Source organism: Emydura macquarii, unplaced genomic scaffold, assembly GCF_026122565.2.
Source record: "Emydura macquarii macquarii isolate MOO-44397 ecotype Brisbane River unplaced genomic scaffold, CSIRO-AGI_Emac_v2 contig_2193, whole genome shotgun sequence".
In the NCBI taxonomy this organism is placed as follows: domain Eukaryota; kingdom Metazoa; phylum Chordata; order Testudines; family Chelidae; genus Emydura; species Emydura macquarii.
Window position 1 is genome coordinate 288,247 of NW_027132330.1, and position 17,734 is coordinate 305,980.

Sequence of the window (17,734 nt, forward strand, 5' to 3'; positions counted from 1 at the left end):
AGAAGGCTCTTGCACCACCAGCACTGGCCTGGTTGTGTGAAGGAATGGAGGAGGTAATGCTAGAGGGCAGGGAAGGGAGAACAGAGAAACGAAAGGCTACATGCACAGCTACTTTTAAAAGCTTTGGGGAATTTGTACTTGGTGTTGGCTGAAGGTGGCAAGAGCAAACACAGAAGCAGCTGCAGCAGGAGTAACTGCACCTTGGGGGTGAGGGCAGTAGGGGACCCAGCTAGGGATACCTCTTTCCCCCATCCTTTAGCATCCCGTCAGAACCAGAACTGTACAGGGGAGATCCCCCTCCTTGGATACTAGGATCCATGCAGTGCCAGCCCTGTCCCCAAACCAGGCAAATTTGGGGAAGAGAAATTCCTGGGAGAAGCCAGCCAGAAACTGCAGTAGCAGAAGCCAGGGCCTCCACATGGGGGAGAAAAAGGGTACACTTTACCGGGGCCCGGAGGCCCTGGGGAGCCCAGCCCAGGCTGCAACCCCTATTACCATGAGGAAAACATTTTTCATGGCTCATGAGATTGCATGTATGGGATGAGGGATTGTGGTATGTGTGGGGGAGGGGTCCATGTTACAAGTTTGTATTGGGCCTGAAAAAATTATGCTTGGGCCCTGGCAGGAGCAGACAGGCAGCTGCAGCAGGGACCACCCCACCCTGCTGCCACGTGGGCCTCACTCGTCAAAGGTACTTCAGTGTTGCAGTACTGGGTGCAGCAACCCCTCCTGCCCCCTGTGGTGCCTGCTGTCTAGGGAATCCTCAGCCCTAAACCAGGCATCCAGGCTCCTAGTATAATGCCTGGGGAGAGTTACTTGCCTAAGAAAGGGATCTTAGAAGCCAGCAAGCTATACAGGGAGACATCTGAGCTAGCTAGGAGAGTGGTGTGGCGAAGAGAGGGGCTTAGGGGTCTAAATAGCTGATCTGATGCACTTGCCTGACAGGCCCAGAGATTCTTGCCTCCTTCAGCCTGGGTTCCTCAGCTACAACCCTGTCCTAAAGTCAGGCACCTAAGCCAGGTCAGCCACTTAGTGAGACCATAGCCCACAGCTAAAACCGTCTGTCTCGTGTTCACACCTGATACCTCTTGCACTTCCCCATGGCTGGCTTTTGTGCAGGTGCCAGCTGCCCTCCCCTACTTAGCAGTGGCCTGCATTTGGCCCTCCTGCTGAAAGGTATCGGCTCTTAGCCATGCTCCAGCTTGCCTACAGGATTGGGTCCCACTGCTCATTAGTGGCATGTACCGCAGGGCGTGCTGCATGTGCTGGAGTTGGACAGGAACTGCAGCGGCGAAGGGGAGATGAAATCTGTCTCTAGGCTGCCTCTTGCCAGGGCTGCGCTGGCAAAGTGAGGATGGATAAAAGGCTGCTCAGGCCTTCCTGGTGCTCTCTTGGAAAGCTCGCATCACCCCCTGCTGGCTCCTCTTGGCAGCTGCAGCAGGGGACTGCTAGATGCAATGAGTCAGCTGCAGCTCTCCAGCAGGAGGGGGCATCTCCCTGTCTCCAGCCTTTTCCCTTCATTTGTATCCACACTAGGGTTTTTCCTGAAAATTGCCACCTGTTCAGCTTCCTGGAAGGAGGAGCCTGTGGACACCACAGTGCAGGCCAGGCTCCTGCAGCCTCAGACATTCTCCCCTGTGCCTAGTCCTGCTTGGATCACTGCTCAAGAGCATGGTGTTAAATGCCTGCACTCATGAGAGCCCTGCTTACGCTAGCACACTCCCTGTCAGTCCCACTGGGGCTGAGCTGTCACCAGCAAGGGCCGGGAGAGGCTGAGGTGAAATCCCATTGCAGACCAGGCTGGTGAGCGCTGTGGATCTCTTGGCAGCGGCAGGCTGAGGCATGCAGTCTAGTGGTGGGGCCTGCAGCTCATACATGCTCATGCATGTTCTCAGGGGGCGGGGGAGTGCAGCTAAAATTGTGCACTCCTTTTCAGTCTGGATCTGAAGTAGCAGGTAACTGTTGGAGCCTGAAGCTGAGTATGTTCTTGGTGACCTCATGGACCTGGCCCACACTGGTCAGCGTAGGTGGTGCTGGGTCAGGCCTTGCCTGCTACATGCCCCATGCACAAGACAGACAATGTGCTTGCTCTCTGATTGCAGAGGTGCAGCAGATGGTTCATCGCTTCTCCCAGGAGGCCGTTTCCAACTACAGCATCTTCCTGGTGGCCCCGCAGACCAAGACTCTGTACGTGGGAGCCAAGAATGCCATCTTCGCCCTGCCTTTGGATTCAGTCAACCAGCCTGCCAAGATGGTGAGCACAAGACTCAGTTCGTATGGGGCTGTCTGCAACAGGGTGGGGGCCTATTGGGCTGTGATCACAAATGAGGGTTGTGGGGGCCTGGCAGGGTGTGTGTATCTGGGCTGCTTTTGAATGGGGAGGTGTGTGTCTGATAAGGGCTGGGGTGTGTCTGTCGGCTGGTTACAGGGGAGCCATAGGGAAGGGAGAACGTGGATGTGGGCCTGCACTGTTTGTCATGGAGATGGCTGAGGAGACCTGGGGGAGTTACACAGCAGTGTCCGGGGGCGCATTGCTGTGAAAATGGGCAAGGGGAATGGGGGCGCAGGGTAGGGGTGCGTGTGGGGCTGTTGCTGTGAGGTGGTGAGTTTGGAGGATGAGTTCTTAAGCGCCAGTCCCCTCCCACTGACTGAGAAAAGTGCAGATGAACTAAAGCAAACAAAGTGCATAGTCCAGAAGTGCTCCAAACTGCACCCACCTGCCCACAGCACAAATGGCTCCTGCAGGATGGTGCCACTGCAGTGCAGGAGGCCAGACAAGCTGCTGCTCCTCCACTGTCCATGAGGCAGAATCATGGTCCGCACTTAAGGAACTGCACAGGTGGACACTACATGGATTGCGTGAAGAGCTGTCTGCACACTTTGCTGATACAATCAATAGAAGATGAATGGAACTGACCCTGGCCAGATCATATTTTCTGCCCCATCACACATCCTGAAGCTCAAGAAGTCCTAAAGATATTGGATCCTGCTAGAGGCTATAAACAGCATAATGGCCCTCCAACTCTTTCTAAGCAAACACATATTTATTCCTAAGGTGAAAGCTTTAGAGAGAACCTAAACACATGCTAATAAGCTTACAGAGATCACCCCAGTTCCACCCCGGGCTCTGGTAGGAGTCAGTTTTCCAACGCCACAAAGCGGTTTTTTGGCAGTTACAAGTTCATAACGGCTTTAGCTCAGAAGAAGCAACCCCCCTCCCCACAAATCTGTTAGTCTTGGGCCTTTTGATCTTCAGATTCCAGGAACAGGTACTAATAGAGAGTAGTTCCCCTCTCAGGGCATAACTTCAGAAGACTGGTTTTTTGCATAAATGGAGGAGGGAATTTGCATTCACGTCCGCCTAGATATTCCTCAGACAAACCACTAGATATTATTTAAAAATCCATTCTTGTCAGTCTGATTGTTCAATACAGTTCTTTTAAGTTCATAACACTTTCTAGGGCTAACATGCTATGTCTTCTCCTCCTCCCAGTGAGAGGTTAGGACATGTGCAATCCTGGTGTCACGGAGTCTCAGTCCCAGAGCTCTAGAACCGCTCTGAAAAGAGTTCAGACAGGACTAGTTCAGTGTGACACCCCTTGGGCCATACTTTCACTAGGGCAAGACTCCTTGGCGTAAGTGCCTCCTGGGTCTGACTGTGGAGCGTTCAGCACACCTGTTCCACACTGTAAGTGCTGGATGAGACACCTGGGGAAGCCTCACACACCCTCCATCCCTGAAGGGGCCATGCTGTTACCCACACGCTAGGGCACCCCACCATTACACCAATCCATAGGGCTCAAGGTGTAAACTGGTTAATTTAGGCACTCCCATCCTTCCCTAATTCACACCTTAATGCTCAAAGGCACCCCTCCACCCTTTCCCAATCCGTAGGGCTCCAGGGGGAGAAGGCACCTACCCTTATTCAATTCACACTTTTGGGCTCAGGGCCACCCTTTCCCAGTCCGTAGGACTCTGGGTGAAACTCACTTGGTTAATATAATTACCCACACCCATTCCCAAATTCATAGGGCTCCGGGTGTAATTCTCTGTGGGTTTGCAGGATCTTTTATCCGTGAAGGAGCCTTACACAGTAATCTCTTTATTCTCTATTTATTAACAGTTACCAAAACAGAATACACATGATAAGCATACAATGCTCACCACTCCCAATAAAGCAGACAAACTTCTCCTGGTGGCCAGTCAGGATTAGATAATCTGGGGACTCCAGCTTCTGCACAATATGGTTGGCAGGTGTTGAGGTCTGGCAGCTCTGATCTTCTTGGGCTGTGTCCTGGAGAGAGAGGTTCCAAAGCACTTCCTTTTGGACCTTAGTTTTATATAGTTAAAAACTTGGATCCTGCTTAGCTGTACCTTAGCCAATCATTTAAACTAAGTTACTACAAAACACCAATCCTAGCCTATTACGAAACAGTTCTTTAACCAATCATATCCCACCACTTTAACTGATTTGAATAGTGCACACTTAGTTATGACATTGTTTTGAAGTAGCTTCAGGAATGTGAAGATGCGACTACCTGCCACTTAGCTTCTGGCTGCTGCCGCTCCTGAGGTGGTTGCTACTGCTTAGCCCAAGAACAAGGCCTCAGACCTTACAGTCCCCTCCTTAATGAGGCTTTAACCAGAGCCTTCATTACTATTATAGGAGTCCAATACTCAGACCCGCTGAACTTGGGCTTGCCTCCTGGGTATAATTAGCATGGGCTTTATTTGACTTTGTGTGTCAGCTTCCTGTATTTTCCGAACTGTTCTCTTCATCCAGCAAGCCAAAGCTATTATGCTTACCAATAAAGCCAGTTGGAATCCAATGATCACCACAGTGGGGTGAACCATTACATTAAGCATACCAGTTGCAGAAGGTGACCACCCCAGTAGTGTTTCCCACCACGAGTGATGTCCTGTGTCTGCAATAGTTTTCAGCACATGAGTGATTTCTGTATTATCGTGTTGTACTTCAGTATGTATTTGTTCTCCTGTCTGCGCAATATATTGAAGCTGTGAATGCAACATAGGATGGACCAATAGTTTTCTTATCATGGTCATATTCATACCTAAAGTTACAGGTGTTACATTGTGATACAGCTGTGGTTTAAACTTCAAGTCGTTTACAGTCCATACAGGTACATAGTATTCAAAATTATAACTTTTAATTTTAGTAATATTACAAAAACATCTATTAACTAAATAAGTCATAAATTACAATTCACTGTCACCTACTACTACCATTGGACAATGACTTCTAATACAGGCGCATCCCTTCCCGCATACACAACAGCTGATTTTTGTTCAGTGTATATATCAAACATACATCTTTGTTTTTAACATAAAACATTCATCTCTTTCCTGTAAATTTTGATCCTCACACACACATCCCAAACTTTCATGGGCTACACACTGAAACATGTTAATAGTTCTCCATTGTTGATGTTCTTTAAATGCCCAGGAATGGTGATCAGTGGAATACATAACCAAATTCTTTGTTAGCTGGATTCCCACGGGTACCACTGGATATGTCAATATTGAGACTGGGGTGTACAAGTTATTACATATGCTCTTAAAATCATTTTGTCTTTGTTCAGTGTGAAGTTTACCAATTTCCACCATGCCATTAATTGTTTTTCCCCTTTGGTAACATTTTCTGACAATTTTTTATTCCAAAGGCAAATTTCCTTGCATGCCTTCCTGGATTATTTGAATGACCAATTGCTGACTTATTTCCTGGGCCTGTGTACAGGCTAGTGCTAAGGATACATTTTCTTGTATTGTATCTATAGTTTCTGCTAAAAGTAACAGATCCTTTTCCCCTTGCTGTTGCCGCACTGGCAGTATTTTAGAAAATAATTGTTGCCACATTCCTAATTTTGACAAGGATGCATGCACTGATGGATTTTAAAAAAATTCTTGTATCTCAACTATAACATAGCTTAGTTTGTTTACCAATACCTTTATATTAGTAGCATTCAGTATTTTAACTTTTAATTCAGTTCCACCCAAGCAGCTTTTAATAACACTTCTTGGGAGCCTTATCTTGGGATACTCACCCCTCCTGGCTACCAAGCAAATCCAATAGCTTTCAGTATTTTACACTGAGATGGTGTTAGGGCAGCTATACCTTCACTGGGCTTTTACTGTACTGCTCTTTATAGTAATCAGGGAAGGTGTTGTAATGGCCTTCCTTTTCTTATATCCAACTTTATACAACACCCAGGTGAATTCAGCTAGGCTTACATGCTAGAGGTTCATGAGGTTTTTGTTTGTTTTTTATTCCTTCCCAACACACAAATCTTGCGTTCCATGCATATTTTGCCTTTAAACATGCCTTTATCACCTGTGGATGTCTCCCTGTTAACAGACTGGCATTTCTTGACCTCTGCCCTTCTGCAACATTTGTTTCTGTAAATATTGTTAAAGTGCTTCTTAATCCTTTGTATCTCCTTTCTTAATACAATACACAACAATGCTAGCAACAAGACACACAACGTAACACAAAACATAAAACACAATCTTCGTCGCGACAGTATATCAATGGTACTTTGGGTTTCTCTTTAGCTGTTTTGCTGGTGCCAGCTTTTCCTGAAGTTCTGAAAGACAAAAAACATTTTCCTACCCCTTTGGGAGGGGAGGCAGATTATTGCTTATAATACCCCCTTCCTTTTAAAAATCTCTTTTCTGATTGCTGGCAAAACAGGAATTACTCCCATACTTTTTGTGATTTTGTTCTGCAGGCAGGCCAGGTTTTGTAATGTTTTCTCTGGTGTGCCAAGTGTTAAATTTATCTACAGGTAATAGCTGAGAAGCATCATTACCGTAAGGCTTTTTAACAGGAGGTGTGGTTCCAGTTACCATTTCTAGCATAACTAAAGGTTTTCCCCAAAACTTACTTTATTTATTTATTTATTTATTTATTATATATATATATATATATATATATATATATATATATATATATATATATATATAAATATAAATAAAGTGTTACAGGGTTACTCATTAACATTAAATTTATTTCAAGGTTTGGTAATAACAACATTAGTATCAAATCAATTTCAAGTGGGTGTTTGTAAGTATCCTGTTATACCATCCCTTTTATGTAGACAAGGTCTTTTAGGCCAGTGTGCTCAATATCCTTTTGGAATCTGCATATCCTTGGAGTTCTGGGACTTTTCCTTCTAAGGGTTAATCTGTCCCTAAGTATCAGGACTAACTTATTTCTCGCCTTTCTTTTGTGTCCATTATTTGCAGCCTCTTTGTGTTACCATCTTTGGGCAGTTTTCTTCTTTTCCTATCAGCTAGGAAATGTGCATTAACAGGCATCACTGGTTGTCCGTTTTCTTCTTTGAGAATTTGAAAAATAAAACAAACAATTTTTTAGTCCCCTTCCATACTTTTAACTGTGAGGAATGGAACCATTTTAACCATGGCTTGTTTTGTTTCTTTGACAAAAACAATTTTTTTGTATCTGATATACTGTTGGGCTAGCCTTTTCCCACAAAGTGCAATGGGCTAATTTAAAATTTAAAGTATGGTCTTCACCTTGTTTTTGTTTTGTCTGTTTTGTTTGTTTTTAAAGCACACAGTGCTCTGAAAAAGAAAACACAACCTCTCATTGTTTTTGCTGTATACAGACTAACACGGCTACCCCTCTGAAACAACCTTTTCTGGCTCCTTTTTGAGCCCTTGCAGGATTTTAATTAAGTAGTAAATTTGGTCTACATTTCTTTTACTGTTTTTTTTACAATATACACTGTGTGTGTCATGGGAAAATGCACATTTTTTAAAATAATTTAACTTTTATAACATTATTTTAATCATATCAATTTTTACATAAGGTGTAACTGTTTTGTGCTTAAGAGTTTTCATGTACCCTTATCAAAGTGACAGTCTGATTTCTCAGAGCCACCTTAAGGCTCAATGTTTTTAACATTGCTTTTCTGTGCACCTCACCCCTGCTGTTGCTCAGGGTGAGGGGGGGCACTTTATTTTTAATTTTTTTTTTTTTTTTTACTTCAGTTCTTATCTGTAGACAATGGGCCCCAGCCATCAGTTGCGAAATTGCAGACTGTCCGGTCATTATCTGTGCACAGGCAGCAAGAGGTCGTCACACCTGCCCCCAAGGGTCTCTGCAAAAATCTCACACCCTTGTCCCACCACCTAAGTACTTGTGTAATACACAGGGGAAACTGAGGCACATAGTATTCATGCAAAACATTATGGAAAAACCTCCCATTTTTGTCACCCTCCAGAATGGGGTCTCTCTCCCCCTTAGCGTTGGCTTGTATCAGCACCCTTCCTAGCCCTGTGTCTGAGACATCTGTGAACACTAGAAAGGATTTGTAAAAGTCTGGGTTTACCAGAACTTGGCCCTGAATTAGAGACTTTCAGAGTGCAGAGGGCTTTCCTGGCACTGCTTGGTCCAAACCACCTTTTTTGCATAATTTCCCCTTCTTGCATAACTCAGTGATGGTGGGGGGGAGCCATGGAGCCATGAAGTGCGGTACAAACCTCGGGTAGTACCTGTCATCCCCATAAAGGCCTGGATCTGTTTCTTAGTTTGGGGAGCAGGCCAGTCTCCACCTTGGCCAGTTCGGGCTTTTAGGGGGCTGCTCCTCACCTTGTGGCTCAGTTACAACACTTCAGCCATCCCCACGTTATACTTTTCAGCTTTTACTGTTGGTCCTGCATCTTCTAGGTCACCCAGCACCCTTTTCACCTGGGAGACATGGTCCTCCCAAGTCAATGTACACCAGGGCAAAGCCCTCCATCCACCTCAGTAATTGGTCCACCAGGTGCTAGAAGGTGGCAGGCACCCCCTTGAAGCCGAAAGGCAGTACCAGGAACTCAAAGAGCCTTATGGGGATAGTGAAGGCAGATTTCAGTCTAGCATCTGGGTCTAAAGGTACCTGCCAATAGCGGTGAGGTAATGAGCTTCCCCCAACTTGTCTAGGATCTCATCTGTTCTAGGCATGGGGTAGGCATTGGACACGTGGTGGCATTGAGTTTCCAATAGTTCACATGGAATCGGATTAACCCACCTTTCTTGAGGACCAGTACCACACGTGAGACCTATGAGCTGGTGGATGGCTAGTTCACCCCTAAGGCCAGCATATCCTTGACCTCTCTCTCCAGGTCCTGGGATGTTTTTCCAGTGACTTGGAAAGGGGAACACCTGATGGGAGGATTTGCTCCCGTCTTCATCTGGTGGACAGCCAGGTTAGTGAGCCCTGGCCTGTTGGAGAACAGTGGCTGGTAAGAGCCCAGCACCTCTCTGATCTCCGCTCGCTGGGCAGGGGTTAGCTGGTCAGAGAAGGGAATTGATTCCAGTGGGAGGCAGCTCCTGTCTCAGGGAAGAGACCCACCAGGGGATCATCCCCCTTCTCCTCCCACTGGCCACACACGAGTTCATCATGTTGATATGGCATACTTGGTGTCTGTGAGCTTGGTTGGACGCTTCCATACATAGTTAACCTTACTCAGCTGTTTGACGACCTTAAAGGGCCTGCCCTAGGCAGCTTATTCTTTCATACTGGGATGAGACCCATTAGCTGGTCCCCAGTGCCGACCTTCTGCTTCCCTTGGGCCCTTTCTAGGTTCTCCCTGGCCAAACCCATGAGCTCAGCAAGCCTTTCCTGGAAAGCTAGTACGTACTTCACCACCGATTCCCTATCGGGAGAGGCCTTCCCCTACCGTTCATCCCTCATGCAAGTCCAGGGTTCCCCTCACTTTCCTCCCAGACAGCAACTCAAAGGGAGAGAGCCCTGTGGATTCCAGGGGCACTTCCCTGTATGCGAACAAGAGGTGGAGCAGGTACTTGTCCCAGTCCTGCGGATGCTGGGCCATAAAAGTCTTCAGCATCATCTTTAGGGTCCTGTTAAATCTCTCCACCAGCCCATTGGACTGAGGGTGATAGGCCAAGGCTTCTCTCACAAACACTGAAGCAGGGCTGACATGAGATTGGACCCTGGTTTGTAAGGACGTACTGGGGAAACCCAACCATGCTGAAAATGGTCAGCAGCACGTCTGCCACAGTGTCAGCCTCAGAAGAGGACAGAGACATGGCCTTGGGGTAGCAAGTAGCGAAATCTACCACCACCAAAATATATTTCTTCCCCAAGCGGGTGGGGCCCCCACCATGTTCATTGCCACCTTTTAGAAAGGTACTTCCGTGATGGGTAAAGGTCTAAGAGCTGCTTTACCCTTGTTCTGGGTCTGCCCCACCCTCTGGCAGGGGTCACAGGAGTGGCAGTACTGCTGGACCGCATCAAAGATCCCTGGCCAGTAAAAGTTCTGCAGCAGCCTCTGCCTTGTGCGCTGGATTCCCTGGTATCTGGAGAGAGGGATATCGTGGGCCAGGTACAATAGCCTGGAGCAATACTTCTGGAGACCACCAGCTGTCTCCTGATTCCTCACGGTTCTACCTCTGCAGGGGGAGCCCATTCCTGGTACAAGAACCCCTTCTCCCACAGGAGTCTTTTCCTGCAGTTTCCCCCAAGGGGTTTTGCAGTCCTGTTGCCAGCAAGTTCCCTCAGCTTCTCTGAGGGGTCCCTCTAGCTTGTCCTGGAATTCAGCTGCTGGGGACAGGAGTTAGAGCCTGTTCCCTCTCGCTGGCTGGGTCTGGGGTCACAGCTCTGCGAAGCCCTGCCCCTGTTAGCTCCCATCCTGTTGTAGGGCCCTGCATCCCCGGCTGGATAGTCTTCCTGGTGCCACGGTGGGGTGCATCTGTCTGGCTATGGGTAATGACTAGGGTGCTCTCGGATCCACCCGGCCAATCCTCCAGAACACTCCCCATTAGCTCTCTTTGGGGCTCTCCTTGGCTTCCCATCTCAGATGTACTCTCCCCACAGGTACTTTAACTGGGGGGCTGAATGCCTCCCTCAGGGTTAGGTATGTAGTGAGCACTACATGGTCCAGGCCCATCACCTCGGGCTGTGCCAGCACCAGTCATCTCAGCACCCATGTCCTAGAACCCCTGCACCCTCTTTCCATCCACCTCAATGGGGATGATGTGCCACTTGCTCCTTCAGGGTGGATCTGCACTCGCGCTGCAGATTGAGAGCTCTGAGTCTGGAGCGTTGCCTCCCCAGTGGGCTGGCCTGGCACCCTCCTCCCTCCTGAGCCCCTGGTACACTGCCAGCTGTACCCGCCTGGGAAGCCAGCTCCTCCTCTAGCTGAGCTCCCACCCACTTAAATCTCTGAGGGTTTGGCTTCCTCCCTTGGGCTCATCTTGTCCCTGAGCTTTAGGCATCAGGCCCACTTATGGCCTCTCTGCCCACAGTAACTGCACATCAGGTCCCTTTGGTCCTCCAGGGGCCATTGGTCTGCTCCAGTATTAGCAGTCTTCCTTTTGGGGTGCCCTTGGGTGACTGCCCTTTTGCACCCCCAATCTGGGCCAGTCCCCCTTGGGACCCATTCCATATCCTGACCTGCTGTCTACAAACTCATCGCCCAACCTGCCTGCACGCTGCAGCTCCTCAGGTTTCTTGTCCACCAACCACATTTCCATGTCAGGAAGACATATCTTGTACAGCTGTTCCAGCCCCCCTAGATCAGACCAGTCCTTGCTGCGAAGGGCCTCAGCCCTGATACCCCATTTGTGGAGATATTCTCCCATCAGGGTGCAGGGTTTATTAGTCGTCGGGTGCACAGCGTAGAACAGATCTTGTTAGCACAGAAATTAGGAACATGCAACAATATCCATCCGTGGGGGTGTGTGTGTGGGTGAGTGAGGGGAATCCCAAGCCCAGAATCCTGGACTCTTCCCTTTTCAGCCCCTGACCGCCCAGCCTCCAATTTGCCCGTTGCCCCTCCTCCGTCCATTGTCTCTTTCTCAGACAAACAGGTCCTCTGTCCTCTACCTCTGGCCTTGTTCCAACTTGTCGCAGCTGGCTGGCTCTTGTGGAGAATGAACCCCAGCCATCAGTTGTGAGGTTGTAAAGTGTCCTGTCATCATCTGTGCGCAGGCAGCTCAAGACAGCCACACCTGCTGACTAGGGTCTCTGCAAAAATCACATACCCTTGTCCCACCACCTAGGTTTTTGTGTAATACACAGGGGAAACTGAGACACACAGTATTCATGCAAAACATTAGAGAAAAACCTGGCCCAAAATAACATGCATCCGTTGCATTTAATACAGTGCACACCAAAGATACTTAATGTTTTTTCAAGGATATTCCAGGAAATTGCCATAGCTGCCATAGCCACCACTAAAATCTCTAAATATAACTTCCTAAATCAAAAAGTGTTGCAGTCAGTATGGGAATCCTATATTAGACCTTATAAAATTATAGAATCATAGAGTTGGAAGGGACCTCAGGAGGTCATCTAATCCAACCCTCTGCTCAAAGCAGGACTAACCCCAACTAAATTATCCCAGCGAGGGTTTTGTCAAGCTGCAGCTTAAAAACCTCTAAAGATGGAGATTCCACCACCTCCCTAGGTAACCCATTCCAGTGCTTCACCACCCTCCTAGTGAAAAACTTTTTCCTAATGTCCAACCTAGAACTCCTCCACTGCAACTTGAGACCGTTGCTCCTTGTTTTGTCATCTGCCACCACTGAGAACAGCCTAGCTCCATCCTCCCTGGAACCCCCTTTCAGGTAGTTAAAGGCTGCTATCAAATCCCCCTCATTCTTCTCTTCTGCAGACTAAACAAGCCCAGTTCCCTCAGCCTCTCCTCATAAGTCTTGTGCTCCAGCCCCTAATCATTTTTGTCGCCCTCCGCTGGACTCTCTCCAACTTGTCCACATCCTTTTTGTAGCAGGGGGCCCAAAACTGGACACAATACTCCAAATGCGGCCTCACCAATGCCGAATAGAGGGGAATAATCACTTCCTGCGATCTGCTGGCAATGCTCCTACTAATGCAGCCCAATATGCTGTTAGCCTTCTTGGCAACCAGGGCACACTGCTGACTCATATCCAGCTTCTTATTCACTGTTACCCCCAGGTCCTTTTCTGCAGAACTGCTGCCTATCTCGTCGGTCCCCAGTCTGTAGCTGTGTATGGGATTCTTCCATCCTAAGTACAGGACTCATCTTGACAGATAAAGAGGAACTAATCACAGAACTAAAAAATAACCGTAGCTTTGGTACAAATGATCATGGCTTGATCACATTTATAATGTGCAAACAGAGTAGAGTCTGCCCCGGCCTCCTTCCTTTGCTGACATCTGGCCCGCTTTTGTCTCCCAAATCATGTGCCCTTCCGCAGTGTTGCCAACTATTATGATTTTACTATGAGTCTTGTGATATGGGCCGTGCTCGTCTTGCCCTGCTACTCACCAACAGGGAAGACTTGGTAGGGGAAGTAGAAGTGGGTGGCAGCCTAGGCAGCAGTGACCATGAGATGGTCGAGTTCAGGATCCTGACAAAAGGAAGAAAGGAGAACAGCAGAATACAGACCCTGGACTAGAGAAAAGCAGACTTTGACTCCCTCAGGGAGCTGATGGGCAGGATCCCCTGGGAGGCTAATACGAGGGGGAAAGGAATCCAAGAGAGCTGGCTATATTTTAAAGAAACCTTATTGAGGGTGCAGGAACAAACCATCCGGATGTGTGGAAAGAATAGCAAATATGGTAGGCATCCAGCTTGGCTTAACAAAGAAGTCTTTGGTGAACTTAAACACAAAAAAGAAGCTTACAAGATGTGGAAGCTTGGTCAGATGACTAGGGAGGATTATAAAAATACTGCTCGAACGTGCAGGAATGAAATCAGGAAGGCCAAAGCGCAATTGGAGTTGCAGCTAGCAAGGGACATGAAAGGGAACAAGAAGGGTTTCTACAGGTATGTTACCAACAAGAGGAAGATTAGGGAAAGTGTGGGCCCCTTACAGATTGGGGGAGGCAACCTAGTGACAGAGGATGTGGAGAAAGCTGAGGTACTCAATGCCTTTTTTCCCTCTGTCTTCACAGACAAGGTCAGCTCCCAGACTATTGCACTTGGCAGCACAGAATGGGGAGGAGGTGAACATCCCTCAGTGCTGAAGGAACAGGTCCAGGACTATTTAGAAAGATTGGAAATATGCAAGTCCATGGGGCCAGATGCAATGCATCCGAGGGTGCTGAGGGAGTTGGCTGATGTTGATTTCGGAGCCATTGGCTATTATCTTTGAAAACTCATGGCAATTGGTGGAGGTCCCTGATAATTGGAAAAAGGCAAATATAGTGCCCATCTTCAAGAAAGGGAAGAAAGAGGATCCAGGGAACTATAGACCGGTCAGCCTCACCTCAATCCCTGGAAGAATCATGGAGCAGGTCCTCAAGGAATCCATTTTAAGGCACTTGGAAGAGAGGAAGGTGATCAGGAACAGTCAGCAGGATTCACCAAGGGCAGATAATGTCTGACCAACCTGATTGTCTTCTATGAAGAGGTGACTGGCTCTGTGGATGTGGGGAAAGCAGTGGACGTGATATACCTTGACTTTAGCAAAGCTTTTGATAACGTCTCCCACTGTATTTTTAACAGCAAGTTAAAGAAGTATGGGTTGGATGAATGGACTATAAAATGGATAGAGAACTGGCTAGAGCATAGAGCTCAACGAGTAGTGATCAATGGCTCCATGTCTAGCTGGCAGCCAGTCACAAGCAGAGTGCCCCGGGGTCAGTCGTGGGGCTGGTTTTGTTCAACGTCTTCATTAATGATCTGGAGGATGGGGTGGATTGCACCCTCAGCAAATTTGCAGATAACACTAAGCTAGTGGGAGTGGTAGATACCCTGGAGGGCAGGGATAGGATACAGAAGGACTGAAACAAACTGGAGGATTGGGCCAAAAGAAATCTGATGAGGTTCAACAAGGACAAGTGCAGAGTCCTGCACTTAGGACAGAAGAATCCCATGCACAGCTACAGTCTGCGGACCGACGAGATAGGCAGCATTCTGCAGAAAAGGACCTGAGGGTTACAGTGGGTAAGAAGTTGGGTATGAGTCAGCAGTATGCCCTGGTTGCCAAGAAGGCTAATAGCATATTGGGCTGCATTAATAGGAGCATTGCCAGCAGATCGAGGGAAGTGATCATTCCCCTCTATTCGGCATTGGTGAGGCCGCATTTGGAGTATTTTGTCCAGTTTTGGGCCCCCCACTACAAAAAGGATGTGGAGAAGTGGGAGAGAGTCCAGCGGAGGACAACAAAAATGATGAGGGGGCTGGAGCACAAGACTTATGAGAAGAGGCTGAGGGAACTAGGCTTGTTTAGTCTGCAGAAGAGAAGAATGAGGGGGATTTGATAGCAGCCTTTAACTACCTGTAAGGGGGTTCCAGGGAGGATGGAGCTAGGCTGTTCTCAATGGTGGCAGCTGACAGAACAAGGAGCAATGGTCTCAAGTTGCAGTGGAGGAGGTCTAGGTCGAATATTAGGAAAAGTTTTTCACTAGGAGGGTGGTGAAGCACTGGAATGGGTTACCTAGGGAGGTGGTGGAATCTCCATCTATAAAGGTTCTAAGCTGCGGCTTGACAAAGCCCTGGCTGGGATGATATAGCTGAGGTTAGTCCTGCTTTGAGCAGGGAGTTGGACTAGATGACCTCCTGAGGTCCCTTCCAACTGTAATATTCTATGATTCTATATTTGGTGAATTTCATAATGACCCAGCTCCCGGAGACAAGTGGGTAGGTGAGAGGGGTAGCTGCCATTTTCTGAAAGTTAGTTTGTAGCCCTCATGGTTCGGAGAAAAATTTGCAAACATGACACACATGCCTGAACAGCTCAGAAATCAAAGGGGAAGTCAGAGCAAGAGTTCATAATTTGTCTTAAAAATCATGAGATTTTTATAAAAGAATCTCATGATTTCTTCAATCCTGGGTCATGATTTTTTAAACTCCTGGGTGTGGCAGTACTGTAGATGTCACCGTTTTGCCCTCTCTTCACCCATCTCCCAGTTCTGTGAGACCTGTGAGACCCAGCTCTGCTGTCTGCTGGCATACTCTTTCCCCTGCACATTGTCCACACCAGGATCTTTTGGGGCCATATCAAGCATTTTCTGTCCTGCCACTTCCAGTGCCCACTTTCCATTCCCCAAACATCCCTCCATCAAGTCTTTCTATCCACTACACCCTCCCTGTAGCTCCTCCCAGACCACTTCCCTCTGACTTTGGTGCCTGGATCTCCCTCTTCTTCAGTGCCATCAGCCTCCTCCTTGAGGTCCCTGTGACAAATACAGCAATTTCCTGCAATACTTTTGAAAAATCTTATTGAATTAAAGTTTTTTTTCTTTGGAGTTTAATGTATTAAATGCAAAGGCTGTGTGTTATTGTGGGCCAGGATTGTATCTGACCTCTCTAGAGGGGGACATGAGATGTGAGCCCTGGAAATTCTTATGAACGTCAAAGGACTGTATTTGAACAATGGGCCAGACAAGAATGGACTTTTGGACAGACCGTGTCAAGTGGCTTGCCTGGGGAAATATCTAGGGTGAATTTAATGCAAATTTCCACTTCTGGTTATGTAAAAACCCTCCCTTTTGAAGTTACACCCTGATTATCTGTTCCTGGAATCTGAGGAACAAAGGCACAAGCTGTATAAAGGAAAGACTAACCAATTCCTGGGAATGCTTGTTCTGAGCTAAAGCTGCTATGAATTTGTAACTATGGGAAAACTGTTCGGTGGGGTTTGAAGGACTGACTCCTACCAGAACACTCATTGGAGTTGGGGACTGGAATGATCTCTGGGAAGCTTATAAGTGTTTGTAGGTTCTTTTACTGTTTTAATGTTTTCTCTATAATGCTTTCACCTTAAGACTAAATGTACTTGCTTAGAAAAAGCTGCGTGGTAACTTAAACTATGGGCAATTATGCTGTTTATAGCCTCTGAAAAGAAAGCAAAATGTGGACACTGGTCTGTTTAGGCAGCCTGGCTTGCTGAGAATATGCAGTGTTGTTGTAGCCCTGTTGGTCCCAGGATATTGGAGAGACCAGATGGGTGAAGTGTTATGTTTATTACACCAACTTCTGTTGGTGAGAGAGACAAGCTTTCGAGCTTACACAAAGCTGTTCTTTAGATCTGGAAAACTAACTCATTGTGTCACTGCCAGGAGTAACACAGTATAGACAAGACCATGCAGCCTGGAAAAACCCTGGTCAGGAGATGGGGGAAAATGCAGGTCTATGCCCAAGAGAGGTGACAACTGAAGAGCTATGAGCTTACAGTGGGTGCTGAAGGAACCACAGGGGGAATAAAGGTGCAGTTGCCTTGAACCGTGTCAGCCCCTTCTCCTCTTTTTTGCCTCCTCTCATCCCTCCAGGCTGGATCAAGTCAGCCACTCACCCACCAAAGCACCTCTCCTTTTCTGCATTGCACCTCTGACCACTGTCTTGTTTCCATTAGCATTGCTCACCATCTCGGTGATGGGTGCCTCTGCATGCTCCAGGCCATTGATGTCCATGACTTCTCTGCAAGTCTTGCTCCCTCCTTCACTGAGTCTTGTGGAATCCCTCCACCCAGATTGGATAAAAATGGAATTTTTTATTTAAATACGGCGAGAGTTCTGTAGCACCTTAAAGCAGGGGTGTCAAACTCATTTGCTGTGGCGGGCCAGATTTGAATTAAATATACTTCAAAAGGGCCATACATAGCATAAATCGAAATACTAGGCACAACCATTTTTATGTAGTATTAGATTTTATTTGCTAGATATCAGTGATATAAAAACCGCAGTAAATTCGCTTCTACAACTACTACTATTTTACGATTAAAAGAATCAACAATGATTAAGAATTATAGTACTGC

The 17,734-nt window shown here is 47.4% G+C and overlaps 1 protein-coding gene across 2 annotated transcripts in view; it reads left to right on the top strand.

The window, feature by feature from the left end:
* Positions 1-17,734, top strand: part of SEMA4F (ssemaphorin 4F) — a 137,228-nt gene that overhangs the window by 41,635 nt on the left and 77,859 nt on the right. For both annotated transcript variants that reach the window (XR_010921843.1, XM_067558854.1), the window contains exon 2: positions 2,103-2,254. Coding sequence is in view for 1 of the 2 variants with exons in the window: in XM_067558854.1 (XP_067414955.1) it covers positions 2,114-2,254 (141 nt within the window). In the remaining variant the exon portion in view is untranslated. The remainder of the gene's footprint in view (positions 1-2,102; positions 2,255-17,734) is intronic.